A 24,193-nucleotide genomic window follows, 5' to 3' on the forward strand; every position below is an offset into this window, starting at 1 on the left:
CTTACCTTCAATGTCTTTTATCATTTTACCAAGTAGTGCAACTCATTTTTAAAATTCTAGTTGCAAAATGAAAAATAAAAAATTTAATCTTTGATTGCTTGTTTAAAGGACAAAGTCTTTGTCATTTATGCTAACTCGACTTGGTTGTAATTTTTTTTTTTCAAATAATGTAAAAAAATCCTACATTTTTAATGAAGAAATATTGAAACCAAAAAAGTCAAAAGGTCAAAACTAAGAAGTGTCCGGTTCAATTCAATTCGAATCCTGCAGTTGAAAAGGATGGAGAGTGACGCGCTTTCGAGGAGCTCGCTGGCATGCCACCACGACCACCATGTCTCTCGCCCCTTTGAGTCGATGTCTCTGTTCAACTAACGGAAAACGATAACAGAGCCTCCGAACGGTTACATTACACCTTTTCTTCTCCTTTCTTTTGCAATGCCAAGAAGCCCCGAAATTATGAAGCTATTCCGACCCGCGAATTTCTCTTCCTTTGCTTTCGGATACCATCAACTCTTCGAAGTTGAATATCGTCCATCCCCCGCAGACCTCGCAAGCCTAATTGGGACAGAAGAGGATCGAAGACGAGACAGAAAGGGTTGGGGGGGCAGGGGGGATTCCCAATGTACCCGTTTCTGGGTTTATCTCGTTAGCTATGACGACCATTTTTGGAGGTGGTGCAACCACATTTGAACTCATGTAGGGCTGACGCCCCTACCTTCTTCCATATCCCAAATTGAATCGATCGATCGCGTTTCTCGAGTCTTGGTCGATTCTGGCGGGATTTGGCGGTAAATGGGTTGCATTAACTCCAAAAATTTGGTTGCCGGAGATTCACCCGTGCACTCGAAGGTGCGCACCGACAATGGGTCTGCGATTGTGGAACCTCCGTCGCGATCCCGATCGGGGATGTTAGCTTCTGCCGGTGAAGGGGATCGAAAATCGGAGGATTGCAATCGAGATGGGAAGAAGTCCGGGAAGGATAGCTCCAAAGGAAGTGGGATTTTCAGTTTCAAGATGGGGCTTTCGCATCGGATAGTGGAAGCGGAGCTGAATGCCGCTGGATGGCCCCCTTGGCTCACAGCTGCTGCGGGGGAAGCCATTCATGGATGGGTACCCCTCAGGGCAGATTCTTTTGAGAAATTAGAAAAGGCAGGAAATCTCATATTCATCTCTGTTATTACAAGACTGGTTTTTATTGATATATATATATATATATATAAAGACTGGTTTTTATTCACTCGTGTCTTTTGAAATCTATATAAATGTCCAGATGGATTGAATATTCAGTTGTTAACTTGGCCTATGGCTACTGGTATATGTATAAACTTAGTCTATGGGTACATTGATTGTGTAGAAACTAGGATCTTTGAGATTTAACAATGTGGGTTTAGGCCATTTGGGGCCTACAAAGATAGTCGGCTTGTAAGGAACCTATAATATTATGGAATCCTCAAGATGTAGAATTACTCTCTGATGCCAACATGCAAAACAGGAAACAGTAAAACAGAAAATAAACAAAAAACAAGGGGGAAAAAAAATTACTTGCCAGGAGTATTTTCTTAAGACAGACTTTAGGCCTACTTTTGGGAAAACTAACCATGAAATCCTTATGAAATCTCAATATAAATACCAATAATCTCAATCCCACTAGAATTCTCTGATAGGGTAAGATATCCTTAGGCATTAACACATTTTTTTGATAATCCCGAATGAAATCTTAAATTACCTCAATTGATTACAAATCCCTAACTTCCATGATAACTGTATCATGAATAAAAATGATAGTTATATGTAATGCTGCATTATCTAGTCACTTTAACCTTAAGGATTACTTGTGCTAGAAGGACATCATTATCACTAGTATATGTCTTCAAGGACATACAGGCTTAAACTTCAGTGATTACGTTTCTGCTAAAAGATGGCGGGATTGAATGCAGTTTTCATGAACCAGATGATGACACTAGTCACATTTTAGCCTCTGAGTTTCAGCAAAACAAAAATAGATAGCATGATCTACATAGGGTAGACTTTTTTTTTTTTCATATTTATTTTTTCAACTTTGAAGATGAATTCAACAATAATGAACCGATCCCATGTACAAGTTCACCAATCACCATCAAGGTTATTTTTTCCTGCCAGCAATTTCCCTTCCATTTGTTCTCTCTTCTTTGCTGCAACTTTCAAACTAAAGGAAACACGGTATTGAGCTATTTCAGAATATTAAAGAATTTGTTAGTTTTGATCTGAAAGAATGTTATTCGTTGAAAAGGTTTTGTTAAGTTAACTGTTAAAAATTTCAAATATTTAATGTTACACTTGGCACCTGTGAATGAGCCTGTGACCTTCGTAACAAGCTTGTAAGGAAATTGGTTCGAGCAAGCCAAGCTGTGTCTTCAAATTCTCACCCTAGAAATCATGGTTTTTTTTTTTTTCAATTATTATCATTGCTAGGTCATATTGTCATTATCTGGTCCCCGGATTTCATTTTCTGATCCTTCTTTATAATATATCAATATATATATATATATAGATTGGACAAGGCACATATAGCAGTGTGTTCCGAGCACGTGAAGTTGAAACTGGGAGGATGTTTGCTTTGAAGAAGGTGCGGTTTGACAATTTTCAGCCTGAGAGCGTGAGGTTCATGTCTAGAGAAATTACAATTCTTCGCAGGCTTGATCATCCAAACATCATGAAATTGGAGGGGGTTATTACATCCCGACTATCAAGTAGCATATACCTTGTGTTTGAATATATGGAGCATGATCTTGCAGGACTAGTATCCTGTCCTGATATAACGTTCAGTGATTCACAGGTTTGTTAGTATCTCATTCTCAATAAACTTGTGTCTTTATAAAATGGAACACTGCGTATATCAGAAAAGAAGGCAAAGAAAGAACAACGTTTCTCATGCCTAATGTTGGAAAGAGACTATGTATTCTCGAATCCTTTGACATATTTAAATGTGTTTGAAGGTTTCTCTGACATCTTAATCTTTGTGTGTGGAAATAAATTAATCTGATTTCTAGGTCTCCGACCCAAACATATAGTTAGCACCATAACTGAATATGCAGAAAGCCAAAATCCTCCTAACTTCTTACACTCATTTCCTTGATTTTTTTCTTTGATTATTAATTTTGTTGAAGCATCTGGGGAAAAGTTTTGCTTAGCTCCTTTTAGCGGTTATATTTTGAGTTTTTTTCCCCCTTAATTTTTTACAACAGGTGAAATGTTACATGAGGCAACTGCTGAGTGGACTTGAGCACTGTCACCTACGTGGTATCATCCATCGGGATATTAAAGTATCCAATATATTAGTGAATAATGATGGTATTCTCAAGATAGGCGATTTTGGATTGGCAAATACAATTAGCTCAAGTAACAAGCATCCATTAACCAGTCGTGTAGTGACTCTATGGTACCGCCCTCCTGAACTCTTGATGGGATCAACCAACTATGGAGTATCAGTGGATCTGTGGAGTGTGGGTTGTGTATTTGGGGAACTTTTTCTGGGGAAACCTATCCTCAAGGGGAGAACTGAGGTAATCCTTAGAATAGAATTATTTATTAATCTGATAGCCCAAGCCAATTTACAGGAACTCAGAAGAAGAAAACCATTATTTTTCTATTCAACTATGACTTCTATGAAGTATTAGTTTTATTTTATTTTTTTTCACAATACGATGCATGAAACTTAGCACAATGACCTTTTTTCTTCTATCTTTTGCGGTTGAAAACTCTTGGAAATGGCATTATGTTTAAAAGTTTTTAAGCTGAGGCCACTATGATATAATTTCACGTTTTTGTTCAAACAAAACTCTGCTCAAACTTTGACTGTAGAAGCTTTTGAAGTAGTTCGTTGATAACTTAACAAAACAAAGTGAAAATAAAGAGTGAATGAACTCCTTTACTTAGCTTGAGTTTGTTTCATTATTTTGAGTGGAAAAAACACTTCTTGAACCTTAGAAAACAGGGCCATTTCATGTCAGACCATATATTAAATTAAATCTAAAATTTAAATTTGATAGTTAAATTTGATGTTCGCCTTGAACCTACAGGTTGAACAATTGCACAAAATTTTTAAGCTTTGCGGTTCACCGCCTGATGAATTCTGGAAGAAGTGCAAGCTTCCCCATGCAACAATGTTTAAACCTCAGATTACTTACGAAAGCTCTTTATCGGAGAGGTTTCTGGGTATTCCAGAAACTGCTCTAAACCTAATGCAGACTCTATTATCCGTTGATCCCCGTGAGCGTGGGACTGCCTCTTCTGCCCTGATGTCTGAGGTAGATCCTGCCGAAGTTTGATTTCTACATTGAATTTTCCTTCACTGAGAAGAATTTTTGTTTTGGAGAAGCGTCTTTTTACCTTTTGATTTCATATTATGATATCACTGGAATACGTTGGTTTTCAGATGCTAACTTCTTTGGACTTGCTGCTCCATATGCAGACTTCGAAATTTCTGTTTTGTTAATGTTATTTTATTATGATGTTTGCTCCAGTTTTTGATCAATTGCTTGTAATTAATCTAATTTTCTGATTTCATGTCCCACGTCACACCAATTAACAGTATTTCAGCACCAAGCCATTTGCTTGTGATCCATCAAGCCTGCCAAAATATCCACCCAACAAAGAAATGGATGCTAAAAACCGGGAAGAGGTTCGCAGGTAAATGGTCTCGTCTTTCTAGAAAATTTGTCACGGACATGGCTATTTTTCTATTTCTATTCCCCTCTGCATTTGTCTTTTTTTGTTTTTGTTTTTGTTTTTTTTTTGGACGGTGAAACCGAGCACACGCACTGATCATGTCAAAGCCCAGTAAAAAATGTCTTACAATATAAAGGAAACGTCATCATCCTGTTTCTAGATTCATTACCTGCCTGTTACAGTTATGCTGTTCACTAAACCATTAATTAGGTCCTCCAAGATTGAGTAACTGAAGCAAGCTGTTAAACTAAACTTTAATTGAGCTGGTTATGGCTTCCAATAAAGGGATCTCTGTTATCTCAGGAAAAAGACTGATGGTAAAGCGCGTGAGGCTGCAACATCAAGAAAGCAAAGACGAGTACGTAAAGTTTTACAGGAACCAAACAATTTCAGTAACCCAGTTTCAACTGATGTACTCGATCTTTCTCAGTGCCTAATCCGATATTTCTTGAAGATGATTGCTGCTTTTATTTACTTCTGTGTCCTTATTTATGCAGGAAAAACAGAACAATTCTCAAAAAGTTGTTAAAGATGATGTTAAATCATATCTTCACAAGGGAAAAGGAGAAGCTATGCAGAAGGAGCCATCAAAGCCTTCCATAGAAATAATGTCACAAACCTCACAGATCAATGGCGTGCCTCGTGGCTTCAGTATATTAGCAGGACCAGCACCAGCCTCAGGAGCTAGTGGCTTTGCATGGGCAAAAAGAAGAAAACCAGAGGTTTCATCCACATTATCAGATGGTTCAAAAAGCAAAATCAGCGCACTGGATCCAACTTTTGCAAAAGGCACATATAATTTAACCAGACATGTGATCGATGTCGCAGAAAGAAAATTTAAGGGCAATACAGGCCATCAGACTAAGTCTGGTCAGCCGGAACATATTGATGCATCCGATACATATTCAAATTTATCAACGAATTTTGATTCCATGGAAACACCGGATAGTGTGACGGATACTCAGGTAATTTTGAAACCTCAGAAAACAGCAAACAAATTCTTACAGTTGCAAACCCTCTGTTGTCCTGTTTGTATCAGGTTACATTTTAATTTCTTCTTACAAATATTTTGCAGGGCCACGAAAAGCTTGGCCATGAAAGTACATGCCCTGCAGCTGGCAAATCAAGGTTAGGAAGGTAAAGAAACACTTTAGGATCCATCTTATCCTTGCATGATTTGTTGGTTCTTGTATCTAAAGGGGTTTATTTCATGGAGACATCGTTCTCAAATTTTAATTGTAAGTTTTGTATTTGAATTAGTAGGTTTAAAAAATAGTGCTTTGGGCATTACTTATTCTTTTGAGATGGCCAAGGACGAGGACCAGTGAAACAATAAATTTCCCCTCCCGCCAACCAGTTGCTTCATGCAAAGATGAGTGCTCATTATAAATCAATGCGTTTTGCAGATAAATGATCACATTTCTAGGAGAGTAGTCACGCGTGCTTTGCCCCACATTAGAGCCATTGATGGACTCGCTCGCTCAGGGTCATCTGAACCATTGTAACGTCTGATATAGGCTCTCCCCGACCCTATTCAGTCAAAGGAGTCTACTGTTTTAACATCAGTTTATATTAGAGGAGCAACCCTGACATGTAAATTGCCCTTTTCCAAGATGGTGTAATTTAAGAAAGAAGGGCTTACTTTTTAGTTTAGGATCGTTGATTCTCTTGCCTACCTAATCTCTATTCCTCACCCTCAGCCGAGCAGGTTAACGAGTTTAGTGATTATGCCAAAGACATACTATGTCAATGCTTCATGGATATCTCGTTAAGGTACTGTCAACACTGTCATGGAAATGAAGAAAAATAAAAAACTACCATTTCAGTTGGTGTAACGGCTTCCTAAATTACCAGGAAAAGAAGCTGAAGAAGTATATTTCCCTATTTCGGAGGCCGTTCACTTCAACTTTATTTATTTTTGTGACCTAATAATTGTTGTTCGTTCGCAAATCAAGTTGAAACTAGAAAAAGGAAACAAGATTATCACCTCAATTTTGCGTATTCGGGTATCAGACTTGTAATTTCCAATTCATACTAATCTATGGAAACGTAATTCCCATTTCAATGACACATCACTTCATTGCCACGCTATTAAAATTTACTTGTAATTCTAAGCATACGTTTGTCATGTCAAAGAATTGGGGGCTGGGGGGTTTAAAATTTTTTATAACCTGACCAATACGTCCTCCATAATAAATTTAAAAAATATAAATATTTTTTTAATATCTTAACACTAATAAAATAAAAATAAAATTATTTATATATAATTATTTTCCTTGCCCAACCAAACAAGTAACATCAAACCCCGAACCAAACTAATCTTGAAATACATAATCTGACTTCATTTTTTGCGTACTGGTTGTTTCAACTCCCCCCCCCTTCAAAAACAGATCTAGGGTTTAAACAAGAAATACAGAATACAATACACGGGAATCAAGCAAGACCTGAAAGCCGAAAGTTTTCCCGGAAAAACAAAGAAAAGTGAAAGTGAAAATGGTTAACGGAGAGAGTGAAACAAAAATGAGAAGCGATAAGAGAAAGAGGCGATGTAGGGCAAACACCTCGCTTGAACTGCTATGAACTAGAGCAGAAAAGCGGCCATGAAGCCCCTTCATAGAAATGAATTGATATGCGCCCACGCACCGCAATAGGGTGCGCCACACAGAATACCCTCTCTCGTGGAATACCACGCCACCCCTTCCTCAAGAGGGAAGCGCTCGGCCTTAGGCGCCCTGTTTACTCATTCTCTTCTACCTCGCCCATTTATACCTCTTCCCTCAAACCCTACTTCTCCTTTTGGGCCCTTCAATACTTTTTTTGGGAATTGTGGTTCCTTCCCAAGCTATTTTTTTTATGTTAGTACGTTTGTTGAATAAAATTAGAATCGGTGATTTAAATTAAGTTTGATGATTTAACTTAAATTCACTTAAAAAAATTTTGAATCTAACTAAAAAATAATATTTTTTATATTTAAACTTATTTAAGTTAATATTTTTTATATTTAGATTTATTTGAATTAGCCTAAATAAATCTAAAAAATTTGACCCAAACCTAAATAATTAAATAAAAAATAAAATTTTATATTAAAATGTCATATATTTGAGTAATTTATTATAAAATTTTTTTAAAATATAAAAATATTTTATATTTTTATTATTTATAATCTACAAAATATTTTAAAATAATATTTAAAATATATTTCAATATTAATTTTTATATTTTCAACTCATTTTTTTTAAAAAATTGAATTTTATATATCATTTGAGTATCAAAAAAATATATTTTATATTTTCTATAAAATAAGATAATTAATTTTAAAATAAAAATTAAATTAAAAATAATTTTAAAAATAAAAATTTGGGTGTAAAAATTTCTGACTGAATAAACATAATAAATAAAAAAATATTTTTAAATAATTATTTTGCTATCATTCACGTCAGATTTAATTAAAAATTAAGAAAAAATTAGAGTAAATATCCTTTATATATAGGGTTAAATAATATAAAAAATTAAAAAATAATTTTTTAAAAAATAGTATTTTACTCATGATTAAATAATTTTATTTTATATAATGTAATGATGATTATTTTTTTTATATTTTTAAAAATAAAAAGTACAGTTTATCTAAACGTTATTAAAAACTTAAAAAAATGATAATAAAATCTTTTCAAAATATACACAATGACAATTTGGTCCTTTAAAATATTATAATTTTTTAAAGTCCTTCGAACTTTTTTATCATTAATGAATTTATATAAATTATCAAATTATCTTTATTAAAAACAAATAATTCATAATTTTTATTTAAATATTCATAACTTTTCTTCTTATATTTGCAATGATGCAATAGTAAATAAGAAATTAACATGTAAATTTATGATTTGCTATTACATTGTTATAAATATAAGAAGAAAAGTTGTAAATATTTAAACAAAATTTGTTAATCATTTATTTTCAACAAGAGTGATTTGGTAATTTATATAAATTCATTAATGATAAAAAAGTCTCTAAAAACTTTAAAAAAATTATGACATTTTAAGAGATCAAATTATCATTTATACATTTTAGAGGAATTTTATTTTTATTTTTCCTAAAAATTTTGAACTAAATGGGGCAATAATTTTAAATTAGTGATATAATTGTGATTGAATTGAGATTAACTTGACCATAATTAAAATAATATAATTTAATTAAAATATATAAAATATTTATATATAATAATGATAAAAGCAATATTTAAACAACTAAGACATTAATTTATGAGTAAAGAAAATATTTGTAATAAATTACATTTAATATAACAAAATTTTTAAAAAGTATAAAGTTAATAAGTTATTATTTTTTATTTTATTATTTTAAAATTTAAATAATATTTTATATTTAATAGATTTATTTAAAAAATAAATTTGATTCAAAAAATACAAAAAAAATATTTTTAAGAAGTTTTATATATTCAGGTCGACTTGAATAAGCCTAAAATCCAAAAGTATTAGGATCGAACTTAGTCATATTGGCTTTTTAAAAAGGATAAGATACTTTAAGAATGATCCAAATTGAGCTCGACCTGAATAAGTTCGATCAGTTTGAATTATTAGCTCTAAATAAAATTGATTTTACTTGAAAAATGATAATTAAGTTGATAAAAAATTAATATAAATTTAGGAGTAGGCTTATTGTTTGAAAAAACCGAAAAAACTTATTGGGGTTATATCATTGATCAACCAGGCAATCCAAGGAGATATTTTAACTATTTTAATAAAATAAAAAATATAATTAAATTATTGGAGTAGTTTAATTTATTTGGAAAAATATATTCCTCATGAATGCATCTTCTTTAAAAATAATTTTTCTTTTATATATAACAATAATAATGATAATAATAATTTTTTACTCACATTTATTGAAAATTGTAAAATAGCAAAGTGAAAAAAAAGTAATCAATAATTTATATATAAAGTTATTTATAAAAAGAAATATATTTCTAGAATATAACTTATATATATATAATGGGAAGATTAAACCATAAGCAAATTTCATGCGTGACATAATTTCCGTCTATATCATCATTTGACCATGCAAAGGTGTAACCGGAGTAAGCAAGGGGAGATGTGTCTCCTTTTCTCTTACTCTTCATTTCCCTCCTCTTCCTCTCATTACGATTAGGTAAAAGCTCATAAATGGTTAATATTTAGTATTTGATAAATTATATTATAATTTCATATAAATATATAAATAAAATATTATAATTTTAAAATTTTTACATCAGATTTAATAGTTTAAATTTATTTATATATTTTTCTGGTTAAATGACAATTTAAACTTTAAATTATATGTCTAATAATAGGATGATATGAGTCTCAAGAAAAGGGGATTAAATCTCATATCCTTAAAACACATCCATACCTCGACATTACTTTTGAAATCACAGATCGTGAAACCCTAGCCTCTTAAACTCAAACACTGATGATGGTGAAGAGTTTATGGATAGTTTTGGATAACAAAAAACCCAATCCAACTTCTATAACTCCAAATGCCAATGGATAACAATATTGGATGCATCCATTTAAAATACAAAATCCACTAGATAAAAGAAGAGGACATTAAAGGTCGTATTCATGTAAACCCTAACCTAATAAACAATTAAAGAAGTGGAATAAAACCTCTAAACACCTACATCAAAAACATTAAATGACAGGAAGCTCATCATCTTTACCTTTTAAGTGAGGTTTCTCCAAATTATGGGAAGATGTGGGCGAAGATTCCTCAGTGTGGAGAGAAGGTAATAGGTTCTCACCTTTAATAACCAAACCAAGGGAGATGTTCAGATTCACTATGTCAAGTAGGTTTGCATAATGAACCTAGTGGTCTAAAAATTGGTTCCAACCATGATTGTGGGAATGGCCACTTTTGATTTCAAAGGGAACCCCACTGGAGGAAGATGAAGAAGGAGGAGTAAGAGTGTAGGAGAATGGCTTTTGGGTTCTGGCGATTTGATACTGATGAAGAAGGCAACTTGAGCAAGGCCCTCGTGGGTGATAGAGGGGATGCATGAGGAACAAAGAGGTACACGGGATGTTATGGTGGTGATGGAAAGGAGGATGAGGAGGAGAGGGAGAGGGCATGTATAAAGCTCACCTCACTTTCTCCACACATAACCAGACAATCAAAACAAATAAAGACAAAATAGGAGAATTGAACTCTTAATTATACCTTAAATCGAGAAGGTTAACTTAAAGTTTTGAAAATCATTCAACACTCATTAGGGATCCCATAACTTCAAAATATATAGTTTGAGCTCAAACTAAAAGTTAATTTTAAGTGAAGAAAGCATGGAAAGATAATATTTCATATACGAAAGCCAATAAAATTAGAAAAATAATTCAATCCAGACTAGCCAACATATCATGGTGCACGGCATGTGGCATAGATAGCATTTGCCTCCCTTTGTGCCATGCGCAGTGGCACACAGCCACTTTCATGACAATAAAGTTGTTGTCATGGCAGTTCATAGACTCAAGCTTTTGTTGTGCACTATTTTAATAACTGAAGTTCGATTGGAGTAATTCAAGTGCTCATACGAAGCTTATTTGATAATCTAGCAAATGGCATAAGTTTGATTTTGATTTAATGGTTCATTTAAAAATTTGACACTTAGATGCTCAAAGCCAATATTAAAATAGTTTTCAAGCACCCAAATACCCAAAACCCTAATCTTATGCCTTTAACAAATTTTAGGCCTTAAATTAAATTCAAAAAGACATTATACAACTAATAAAACATATAAGCTTGTAAAAGACACGTTTAAACTAAGATTTTGCCACTAAAGGTGCCAATTTTACATGAAGCTGGGTCATTTACAATAAAATGACAAATAACCACAATTTGGCTAAATCTACCTATTCACATACACAATTCACTACATCTTGCACTAACAACTTAGAAGTAGCCTTTACTACAAGTGATGTTACTATTGGATAGGGAGGTGCAGCGAAAGATAAAAATTTTAAAGTCCCTATCTTAACATGGACTGAACGAACTCGTTTAAGTTAAGGTGAATAAAAGAGTTACCTTTTAATTATTTGAAGTTGGTGCACGTTCTCTTTAAGAGTTTGGATCTCAGAAGTTGACAACATAGATCTGCTCCCTCTACTGGTATCCACATGAATAGCTCTCTAACTCGAACAGCATACTAACACTTTCAGCATCCGTTCTTCTTTGAATGCTAATTTTCTTTTCTATAGGATATTTTATGGCTCTTGGAGTGATTTTTCTGTCTAAACTTTTCTAACTCTCTTGTCCTTCATAAAGGATGTCCCTATCTTTATATAGCATATAGATAAGGGTTTTCATCTTTCACTTAAAAGCCCATAAAAATTAATTAAATTTATCTCATAAATTTAATCCATAATATCATATCTAATTTGAATTTATCTTATAAATTTAAATTATAAAACTAACATGATATTCTCTCATATCATGTTAGTTATTGAATTTAATCTATCATATAAAATTAAATTTAAAACTAACATAATATAATATAATATAATATAATATAATATAATATAATATAATATATATACATATACATATATATATATACACGAATATACCTTTTTGTGTATGGCATCGCCACTCCCTTTAGCAGCATCCACTAATTCAGAGCTTAATTTAAAAGCCATATTTCAACCCGGACGTTTTCAGGATGCCCTTAATAACCAACGAATGGCAAGTGCTTTTCCTTGTGTGGATCTTATTTCAATGGGAACTTGATGAGTCGATTCGCCTACACATCTTGGTTTTACTGCTATATTGAGAGTTACTCCACGTATTCCTTGACATAAAACTGATAGTAGATTTATTTCTGTCTTTTGTTGAATCTTTTTCATGGCTCGATAGATAATTTGATAAGCCAATGATTTTTTTTTTCGTGTTTCAGAATACGAGGGGGGATTTTTTTTTTAACAAATTTTTCTTGTTGTTGATTCCTAAATGTAGTGCTTCTTTCCCCATGCCGCCCATTGGTACTAGTGGAATAAAGTTGACCTAACCCATAAGTATATATATAAACTTTCACTTAATACTATAAATCCAAAATTCAAGCATATGGGGCTGCATTAATCGGGGATACACGACAGAAGGAATTAATTGTTTTATTTCCACAAACTTCACCTTTACTAAACATAGGTTTTTTTTTTCCATTTTTTTTTCTTTCTATCCAAAGAATGTGTCTTTCTCTTAAGATTGAGAGAAAAAAACAGGAAAAAGAATCAAATCGCACCATCTTTGTAATAGGTGAATGCCTCCTTTTCTCCTGAAGTTGTTGGAATTATAGTATATTATATTATCTATATTTAATTTTATATATCATATACATATATCATATATGTATATATATATATAGATATATCTGATATATATATATATACATATATGATATATGTATATATATATTATCATTAATATATATAATTATATCTTGAATTTTATATTTCATATAAATATATATAAATATTTATCAAATAAATATTTATATATATATATATAATTTATTCACCCTATATTACATTCATTAAATTTAGACATATTTCAGATTCAATGAACTTAGACATTATAGCTCAAGTTGGGCTGTTATTATGTGCGACTTTATAGGCCCATATGAAATTGACAGTAGGCTAATTACGTTATTAACCCACAAGTCACAAGTGGCCTTTATTAAGATATTGTAACTATCCAATTCACATGGCGATTGATGATCCGATATAACCTATCATGCAACCACATCACATCCCTTTTATCACATGATATTTTAATCAATTATGAGACATGAAATTTTCATTCTCCTTTATCTGACCGTTACTCTCTCGATCTTTGAGTAGACTAACAATAACAATGAAAAAAACCCTTCTCATTGTAGTATGGCTATACATTTTCTCAATATTATTCATCGAGGGGCCTAGTAATATCTCTCACTTAATGTGAGGGATAAATTTTATCTTAACCACTCATATTCTTCTATATGAATATCACTAAATTCAATTATAGCTTTTATGATCACTAAGTCAAATGTGACTTTTGACTAAATCAAAGTTCAGTGGTCATCATGCAGGAATCCATGATGATCTTAGGTTAAAGGGCTTAGTGGTCTAGTTACATATAAGATAAGCTTATGACTTGTACCATGTAGCTTTCAAGTGCCTATGAGTTTAATTTGTATCTTTATAATTAATCAAAGTCATACTAGTCTTGTTTCATTCATGATCCCTCAAAAATGACCGACCAGGGACGTTTAGGACAATTATTATAGTTTGTCCAGGGATATAGTTATCATATTGAATATGCATTTGTTATGATAACAAAAGAAAAACAATGTGTATAGTATAATGATTGGCCCCAGGCCACAATTTCCAACAGTTACCCACATTCACTCTAAGCCAAATTATTACACACATACACACACATTCACGTGATGTAAGATTCAACATTAATGTATTCAAGTATATTGTATACTTGTATTAATATCTTAGCCTTATACGCACGAATATCAACATCATATATCTAGGGTTAATATATTAAAAATAATCATACAAGCATATCTCAAGATCATGCAAATCTCAAGTTGGCTTCCTTACTTATATACATCATTATTTACATTGACTCAAAATAAATGTGGGCTTTACAAATAAAATAGACAAGCTACTCCTTGCCTTGCTCTTTCCTTATCTCCTTTCAACTTTAGAACTTGCAAACTATAAATCCATAGGGTAAGACAATTTCTCAATAACCAAAAAGTCATATAACTATTAACATGTACAATTATAAACAAGTAATAAAGAGGTATAATAAAAACATGATATTTTACAATACAATTCATAGGCTAAATAAAAATACATCACATATATCACATGTACCATATATATGATCCCATATTAAAAGTCATATTACTAAAACCTTAGCATACTTTTTTTAAGAATACAAGCCATGATAAAGCTGTGCAGGAGAGACAAAAATTAAGTCATGTCAAGAACCATTAGGTTTCTACATTTAGGCAAGGGATTATCAAGAATTGTAATGTCTAAGTTATACCAAGATGGCTGTTGGACAAGCAGATTGGCACATCTGTTAGCTTCTCTATAAACATGATAGAAATTGATCACCCAGCCTTTCATAATGAGCTCTCTAATATTCTTGATAATGTTAGAAAATGGGTGTCTTTCAAAGAAGTAGTGCTTAATGAGTAATAATGCTTTTATAAGATCTAAGTAGACATTGACTTTTAGAAGTTTAGCATTCCAACAAGGATTAAGGCCTTCTAGAATCCCGATGGGCTCAACTTCCATGCTAGGATAGTATCCTATATATTTGGTGAATCCCTTAATCTAATTGCCCTTGTCATCCCTGGTGATACCTCTACAAGCGGCAGCACCATCACTACAAGAAAATCTGGATTTATTGAGGAATTAATTTCCTCACTAAATGCGTAGCTAAATGATGGTTGCTAATATTTAGCAAGGAATAATTTTTTCCTCGCAAATTAGCAATGAATTTTTTTTCCCTTACTAATTCCTCGCCAATTGCATTTTTTAGCTAGGACTTTTTGGTGAGGGACGTGTTCCTCACTAAATTAGTAAGGAATATTTCGTCACTATTTCCTCACTAATAGATTATAATTGGCAACAAAAACATCGAGACATCAAACAAGTAGAGATGAATTAATTCCTCACTAATTCCTCACAAGTCAAACTAATTAGAGAGGAATAATTTCCTCGCAATTTCCTCACTAAATTGCACATTAGTTTTGTAAGAATTAAAATTTTAATTATAAATAAATCCTTTTTAATCAAGTAATTAACCAGAAAATGAAATCTAATTACAGAGCTGGATCATCGCGAGTGGTAATACATTAAATACGACATGTAGAACCAAGCTAGGTACAGAGCCTGATTGATTATTCAAGAACCAAGAAAAATAAAGCCGAGGATGTGCAATCATCATGGGGAGATAGTTTCATTAATGTTTAGAGGCCAGAAGATTGATACTTTGTCCCCAGCATTTTGAAATGGCCTCATTAGTCTTTTGAGATTCAGGTCTTTCTTCTCTTTTCTTCTTCTCCTTGAAGTAATATATCATTTCAAAATGTCAAAACCTTGATATGAAAAGCAAGTAAATTAAAGTTTTATTATGTACCAAGAACAAGAAGTAGATTAACAACTTTAGTCTTAAATAGAACTCGTTAAAAAAGAATTTTAGTATTATAAATTCATAAATTATGCAAATTTATTTTGTCTTGTGGCTGGAGATAGTGACAAAATTATAATGATTTTCATCCAAAGATCTTGATTTTACCAATCAACATATTCCCTTAGCAACTCTTTTGCCTGAACCAACTTAGAAAGTAGATTACATTACACATCCAAATCCTGATCAATACTTCTTTTATTGATGTTTAGAGCTGCACAAAGTTGTTGAGATGACAGCATGGATTACTTGAGCAATAAATCATATAAAAAAGTTATGGACGTATTTAAGAGCGAGTTTTACAATCTTGATAATGAGATTTGAGAGCCATCCTCTGCAAATAAGGCTTGGAGAAAGAGTTTCAAGGCCATTTAATCAATTCAATTATTCTAAATAGGTTGACCTGAATCGTTTCTTGCCTCTGTGGTTTGAGTGGTCGCATGATGAGTGAGTTGAGTGTGTGGAACGCGCGAAGAAATGAGATAGAGTAGGATTAGACTATGTGGGAACAAATAGAGGGAATAATATTGAGTTTGAAAAAATAAATTGAAAATATATAAAATTGTAGATGGAATATATTTTTTTAAAAAATATTTTTTATATAAGAGATCTTATAAAGTAAAAATAGTTTTTTTTATATATAAGAACTTATAAATTTAAAAAAATATAAAAGGCATTATAAATTTTAAAAAAATATCTTATATATATTAAGATAGTACAAAATAATAGTTTGGTAAAATAGGTACATTTTTAAAAAAACTAAATACAAAATTAGAACCTTTTTAATTATTATTATTTTTTATTTTTGCTATTAACTTTTTAGAGAGGAATAATCATTATTCGCCAATTTCTCGCTAATTAGAGAGGATCATATTTTCTCGCTAATTTCCTCATGATTTTAAACTTTTAGAGAGGACTATAATATTTCTCGCTAGTTAGGCACGTTAGAGAGGAATATATTATTTATCACTAACGTTCCTCGCTAAATAATTTCTTGGAGATGAAATTAAATTTCCTCACAAAATTCCTCACTAATACAATCATTTAGAGAGAAATACATTAGTCCTCACTAAATTTTCTTGCAAATCTAAAATTTTCTAATAATGCATTAATATTTACAGAGCCATCAATGCTAAGTCTCACCTACCTCACTACTGGGGGCTTCATTTAGCTTCACATCTAGCATCACATTAACTGATATAGTTGATTTTAGATTGAAGCTTAAGGTTATTGATTATCTGTTGAGTGCTAGACAAGGCAATATCATTCTCTTGGATGTCTTCTTAGAGTATATTTTCTCACATCTTTTCTTTTATATATTCCAACATATATGAGCGAAGAGTTTCTTCCAAGGAGCTCTTCTTGTGTTTAGGCTGCCCACTTAATTTTTTGCATTTCAATTTATCCATTCCTACACATAGAAAGAGAAGAAAGTATTAAGCTTGGTAGGATTAACTAATTTTTTCCAAACCTCTTGCACATCTTTACAGTCCTTTAAGATATGGGCAAACGTGCAAAGGGAGTTGCAACTAAAAGGACATGTACGTTGCTAGATAGAGTTCTCATTGTTTTTCACATAGTTGGTTTGCAAAAGATCCCATGCAGCTTTCTAAAGAAAGTGCTTGATTTTTTCGTGAGTAGACCATTTTCAAATTTTAGATTAGATTTTAGAGTGGTTATAGTCCTTTTAGTTCCCTAAAGCTCTGTAAGCAGATTTGATGGAGAAATTACCATCAAAGGAAGAGCTCTAGTTAATAACATCAATACCACTCCAAGGATTAGGCAGTTGAACTAGAGCAATATGGTTAATCACATTAGCATAGAGGTAGTGGCTTAAAAGATTAAAGTTCCATCCTCCAGTGAGTACACAAAAGTTAAAGATCCTTACATATAGAATAAAATTAGCATTGGTGAAAGCATGTTTAATAAGGGGGTCAAGTAGGGGAGATCATTTGTCATATCAAAAGAATATCATATTTCCTTTACTAACTTTCTATCCAACTTGATCTATAAATTTATCCTAAACTTTACATATGCTGCTCCAAGTATGAGAACAAGAGCTAGGTTTATAAATCATAAGGATAGTGGGCATGTTGCATTTGCATTTGTCTAGTAAGATCCTTGCCTATAAACTATTAGGTTTGGTGATAAGGCCCCAACAAAGTTTTATGATGTAGGCAATATTTTGATTTTTAAGCTTCTTGAGACCAAGACCTCCATCTTTTTGCCCATTTTGACGTAGTCCCAGGAGAGAAGATGGGATTTTTTGTTATCATCAGAAGAATACCAGAGGAAGTTTCTTGCAATTTTTTTTCCAATTTTTCCATAAGGTTTTCTGGTAAGTGCATTGTTTGCATGGCATAGCTAAGAAAGGCTGAAAGAACATAATTGATTAGAATAGTTTTTTGCATTATGTTTAGATATCTACTTCTCCAATTCGCTAAGCGAGAGTTCTTCTTATCAATCAGAGGTGCAAAGGTAAGCTTTAAAGCTTTCTCATGAATAAAAAGGATTCCAAGATATTTGCCAAGGTTACTAGTGAGAGGAATTCCTAATTCAACATTAATTTGAGAAGCTCTATTACTATTAACATTCTTGGAGCAAAAAAGTTTAGATTTACTAGTGTTAATTTTCTATCTTAAGGTATTACAGAAATAAAAAAGACATTGTTGAATGGTCATCACTTGAGAGAAAGGAATAATTCTATAAAAAGCAATAAATCATTAGTGAAAAATAAGTGAGAAATAAGAGGTCCATTAGTTGTTAATCTAATAGGATTTCGTTCATTTTTATCAATACCATTGAGAATGTAATAACTTAAACATTCAATACAAAGGACAAAGAAATAAGGAGAGAAGGGGTCTTCCTATCTGATGCCACATGTCGGTGCGAACTCTTTAGAAGGTTTTTCATTCCATAGTACTCTCATATGTGTAGTGGAGATAGCAATCTAAATCAATTATCTAAAGTGGCTATTAAGATTGATGGAATTGAGATTATCATCAATGAAGTCCCAAGACAGTCTATCAAAGGCCTTCTCAACATCCACCTTGAGTGCCATAAATCCTTTTTTGCTTAATTTGTTTCTCATGGAGTGGATAATTTCTTAAGTGATCATGATATTCTCAATATTTTGACGCCCTTGAATGAAACTACATTGGTTATCTCCAGATAAGTGATTTATGCAATTACAAATGTAGTTGGAGAGAATTTTTGTGATAATTTTATAGCTTACATTACAGAGAAAAATGGTCAAAAGTCTTTCATATAAGCCGAGTGATCAGTCTTAGGGATCAAAGTGATGAAGGTATCATTTATCTCACTAATAGTATCAAGATCCCTAAAGATTTTGGTAACAAGCTTGAAAATGTTATATTTAAGTTCATTCTAATAAGTATAAATGAATCCAGCATTAATACTATCAAGGCCAAGAGCTTTAAAAGCTCCAATATCAAAAGCAGTATTTTTAATTTCGTCTTCAATTACCTCTCTATGTAAAGATTGGAGTTGAAAGTGAGTGAGAGGTAGGAAGCTTCTATTAGTAATGAGCTTAGGTTTGGCATTAGGATCCTCCTTGAAAATATCTTTAAAATAAGAGGTGGCCCTGCTTTTCAGAATATTTTGATCTTGTATCCAGGTATTGTCATTCGCTTTGAGTGTTAAGATTTAGTTTTTTTTCCTCTTAATGATAGTAGTAGTGTGAAAGAATTTGGTATCCCGATCTCACCATTTTAACCAATTACATCAAGACTTTTAGAACAAAATTAATTTTTCTTGCATGAGAACTTTGTTGTACTCTTATGAAAGAGACTTTTCTAATTTTCTTAGGAAGTAGTCATCTCTAAGATTCCTATTATTGTTAATGCCTTCCAGGCATCTCAAAATCCTTTTCTTTTTAGATGTTATACTACCATTGTTGTCCTTATTCCAAGTAAAGGCAGAATTGGCAAATTTAGTAGCTTCATCCTTCCAATCATTATTAAGCCAAGCATCTTTGACTAGAGGTTGGAAAGATTTCTCTAGCATCTAAGTAGTATGGTAGCAAAAAGATTTTTGATGGTTTGCTTGATGGTCTCTATTATCAAGTTGAATTCTAATTGAATGATGATCATATCTATATTTAAGAAGGTGAAAAGAATTTACTTAGTAAAATTTAAGTCTCTATTCCATGTTGTAGAAAGCCCAATCCAGGCATTCTTTAACATTGCCTTTTCCTAAGTAAAACTATCACCATGAAAATTTAACTTGAGTAGGTTCAAGGCATTAATGCAGTGTTTGAATTGTTTCATTGACCTTCAATTGAAACCACTACCACCATACTTATCTTCACATGAAAGGTAAGAATTGAAATCTCCAACAATGAGCCAAGGGTTAGTGGTATTATGCACAAGAGAGATAATAGAGTCCTAAAGAAGCTCACGATTATAAGAATTAGGATCACTATAAACACAAGAGAGCAAATAAGATATATTATTAAATAGAAAATTAATCCTGTAATACAGCAATTATGCATTAGAATAAATATAATCAACATGTATAATATCATTATTCCAAAGTAACTAAATGTTCCTTGCATAACCAATAGCTTCCACATGAATCCAATAAGAGAAACCCAAATTTTGAGCAATTTTGTTAGCCTTAGAACCACTAGTTCTAGTTTGAAGAAGGATAAGAATTTGAGTATTATATAATTTAGTGATTTCTTTAATACGTTTGGAAAAACTTTTACCACAGTCACCTATGCAATTCCATCAAATTATATCTATAAAAGGAGTAATAGGAGAAGGTAAACTTAGGAGCAAATTAAGCGTTGGAATAGTCTATTGAATCCTTAATTTGATCATCGCTAAATTCATAAGATTATCATTGTGTAATGAGTCTCTGTAGTCTTCGTCTAGAAGATTATCATCAAGAAACTCATTGTCTTGAGTGATTTGAATGGCATAATCTAGTTTATGTTCATCTCGTAAGATCTCATTTTGGAATTTCATAGTGGCCTCATTTGAAAATTGAGATTTTGGTATAAAATTTTAGATGTTGTCTTGATCCGATGGCTTTCTCTAGTCAAGTTGTTGATTTGAAAGAGTTTGGGAAATTATTGAAGAAGAAACTACAGCTTCTTCTTTGTTTATCATTCATATTTTTGGGTTAGGAGAATATTGAACTCTAGAATCATTGTTGTCCATTTGGAATTCATTAGTGGGCTTTGTTTTTTTATTGGTGTGCTTATCTGAAGGGCCTAAATTCTTTTTGTTTCCCTTGAAAATATTATGGACTCTCTTGTTGGGCTTACTGGCTAGATTTTTGGGCTGAGATTTGCATCATCAATAGATATATTAATTGCCTTTAGGCCTTCCTAAAGAAAACTTGGCCCAAATCATGTGTGTTTATTTATTTGGACATCAGCTCTTGTTTTTTCTTTCCTTCGTGAAGCTTCATCCGTTACCTCCTTTTCTCTAGATCTTATTCTCTTAGCTCCAACTATCTCCTTCTTCCTCCATTCTTTTCTAACAAATTTGATAGGTTGGCTCGTAGGTGAAATGTTGCTAGGTTTAAAAGATCTCCTTGGGCTATTGATGTCACGATCAAGGGTGGCTAGGACATTGAATCGTGTCCTTGTTGAGACATTTTTTTCCTAAGATCTAATGTGGCTCTCTAGTATTTGTTGTAAATCTTGAATTTCGAGCATGTTTTGGGTGTCAAAATTTTATCTACTCACTGTAGATCTCCTTTGCTAAGCTGTTGTGATCATTTTCCAATAAAACCCCATCTTTTTTGTTTTTGTTTGATTTCCTTTTTCTTGAGCTTCGATTGGATCTTGGTTCATGTTTTGATTTAGCTGATTACTATTTCCTTTTACCTTTTTCATGTTTCTATTTTTAGAGTTTTAAGGATAATTATTTTTGTTATGGCCATAACATCCACTCCCAAAATAGATTAGGTTCAGGCTCTCATATTCCACATTGTAGAGCTTGTCTTTGATAAGAACTTTAAGGACAAGTTTCTTTTGTCAATCTACTTCAACACTAATTCTAATGAATTTACCTTTTTTCGTTTTGCCCTACTTGGAGTTTGATTCAAATAAAGAGCTGGCATCTACTTTAAGACTTTTTCCTATGTAATTACCTATTCTCTAGAGAATCTCTTTGTCATAGCATTGAATTGGAATGTTAGTAAGTCTAACCCATAGAGCAATTTTGCCCAGTGTATTAGAGTTAAGGTTGGAACTTGAAGACTAGTGTTGGACTAGGATGCAGTGATCATTGTCCAAAGACCTACATTGAGTATGTTGTCATAGGCAATTTGATTGTTGGTTTTAATAATGTAATAATTATTGATAAGATCGATACGTTTAAAGTCTCTGAGTTGCCACATCTTTGCTAGCCTTGGCTTGAGAAATTTGGAATTTAGATGTAATCCTAGAGTGTTGATAACTATAGCATCTATCCAAGGCAAGCAAATTTTCTTCTATTCCTCATTAGAAATCTAGACGGATGGGTATAAGTGCCCATTTGGATTTTAATTAGATATAATAGATTATAAAAATAATTGATTAAATAGTAGATTTTAATTATAACTGATTATATTATAACGCAATCTGTTTGGATACAGTTTTTCTAAAATTAATTTTAACACAATTGAAGATGTTTGGATAATTTATTCAGAATTAATTGTAAATGTTTAAATTACCATAAAAGACATTGCCTTTCAAAATTAAATTATTGATAAATTTGTATCTAATATTACTAAAGTTGTTACATTTTATTTAAGAAGTAAAATATATTATTTAAATTACATATCTAATTAATCAAAAAATTTAAATTATATTAATATTAACATTTAAATTTACATAAATAAGTAACTCAATATAGATTAGTTAAAATAAATTTAATAAAAGAGAAAGATTTGATTCTTAAATACTAAACATTAATTTTATAATAATTAATAAAGATGATAATATACAACTTGATCTCTAATGATATTATGGATATGAGTTATATCTAACGAAGATGTTAAGCACTGTTTTAAAATTTTAGCAACATAAAAAAATAGCATTATAACAAATGACACAAAATCTCTCTCTGGGCCTTTACAATAATCTTTGTAATGACCTTAAATTTTGAATTAAATTAAATTAAATTAATTTTTCTCTACCGATTAATATTTATTTGAATTAGTTTTATAATAAGTGCTAAGTAAAGGATGATGGTTGATAGAAACTTATGTTAGCAACTTTTTTGAAGATCTAAAATTTGAATTTTACTAAAAAAAAGAGAAGAAAAGAGAGTTTGGTTTTATTTTTATTTAATGTGTTGCCTTTTTATAATTTTTTCTTGGGCCTTTCTTTGTAATTTTTTCCAATGCTTTTTGATCAACTTTTCACATAAGCTCATTCAGAAAGCTTATGAAAAAATGCATGTATAAGGCCCATAATCAATTTTTGACTTTTTTAGCTGTTTGGATAACTTAACCTAAAAAGTTGATTTTAAGCTATTTAATCGATTTTGGCCCTTGTCCAAACACACACTAAATCTATCAGTTTCTTAGTTCTTTCCGTTAGAGTCCACTCTTGCTCCAGTTCTTTAGTGAGAGTTTCATTTATATGATGGGCATCATTTTGTATGTTGATTCCATAGCATCCATTGTATCCAATTAATGACTGTTTATATGAGATAGGAGCTTTGACTCCTTGAATCATTGTTACTTTGTTTGGTTGTACGTTGGTTTCCAAATTGCAAGTAATTGGCATGTCTAGTGGTTTCCCAAATTGATCTTGGCCCTACATTGCATTTGGGATTGCTTTGTTTTTTCTAAGTTGAGCTTCTTGTTGTATATATAAATTTGGGCCTTTGTCAATCATGTCTTTGTCTGGCTTTGTAATATTCTTGTTGATCAAGTCAAGCTCTTCTTTGGATGCAAAAGGATTCATGTTTTTTGTCATAGGAAATGGAGGCAGAGAAGATGAAATTGGGATTGATTTTAAGCTGGGAGTTCATGAGAAAGCTCGAAAAGAAGAAGGTAGAAAGCAGATAGAAAAAAGATAAACCTTCTCTTCAGAAAACTAGAGAGAAGGTGGAGCTTCTTACTCTAGATTGTTTCAATGAAAGAGTGCATACATTTCAATTATGAGTATTTTTATCACTTAAACTCTTTTTGCACACTTTACAAGTTTCAAAGCAATTATTTACATCCACAATTAACTTGCAAATAACTATATAAACTAATAAACTATATGAGTAACCAGTTACCT

At 31.9% G+C, this 24,193-nt stretch overlaps 1 protein-coding gene across 2 annotated transcripts; it reads left to right on the top strand.

Annotated features, from left to right (window-relative positions):
• The first annotated feature begins 282 nt into the window (after positions 1 to 282).
• On the top strand, positions 283 to 6,591 carry LOC129307263 (cyclin-dependent kinase C-2 C-like). 2 transcript variants are annotated; one of them, XM_054948171.1, is made up of 9 exons: positions 283 to 1,149; positions 2,531 to 2,815; positions 3,225 to 3,542; positions 4,059 to 4,286; positions 4,571 to 4,668; positions 5,011 to 5,119; positions 5,205 to 5,672; positions 5,783 to 5,844; positions 6,114 to 6,591. In XM_054948171.1, exons 1-9 carry the CDS (start codon positions 793 to 795, stop codon positions 6,115 to 6,117), a joined length of 1,929 nt encoding a protein of 642 aa, XP_054804146.1. In that variant the 5' UTR covers positions 283 to 792; the 3' UTR covers positions 6,118 to 6,591. The 2 variants fall into 2 exon arrangements, with proteins under 2 accessions (XP_054804146.1, XP_054804147.1); XM_054948172.1 differs by having other exon boundaries at positions 5,011 to 5,065.
• Positions 6,592 to 24,193: the final 17,602 nt, after the last annotated feature.

The sequence above is a fragment of the Prosopis cineraria genome, unplaced genomic scaffold, assembly GCF_029017545.1.
Source record: "Prosopis cineraria cultivar Desert tree isolate PC_DT_omini unplaced genomic scaffold, ASM2901754v1 PC3, whole genome shotgun sequence".
Classification (NCBI taxonomy): Eukaryota; Viridiplantae; Streptophyta; class Magnoliopsida; order Fabales; family Fabaceae; genus Prosopis; species Prosopis cineraria.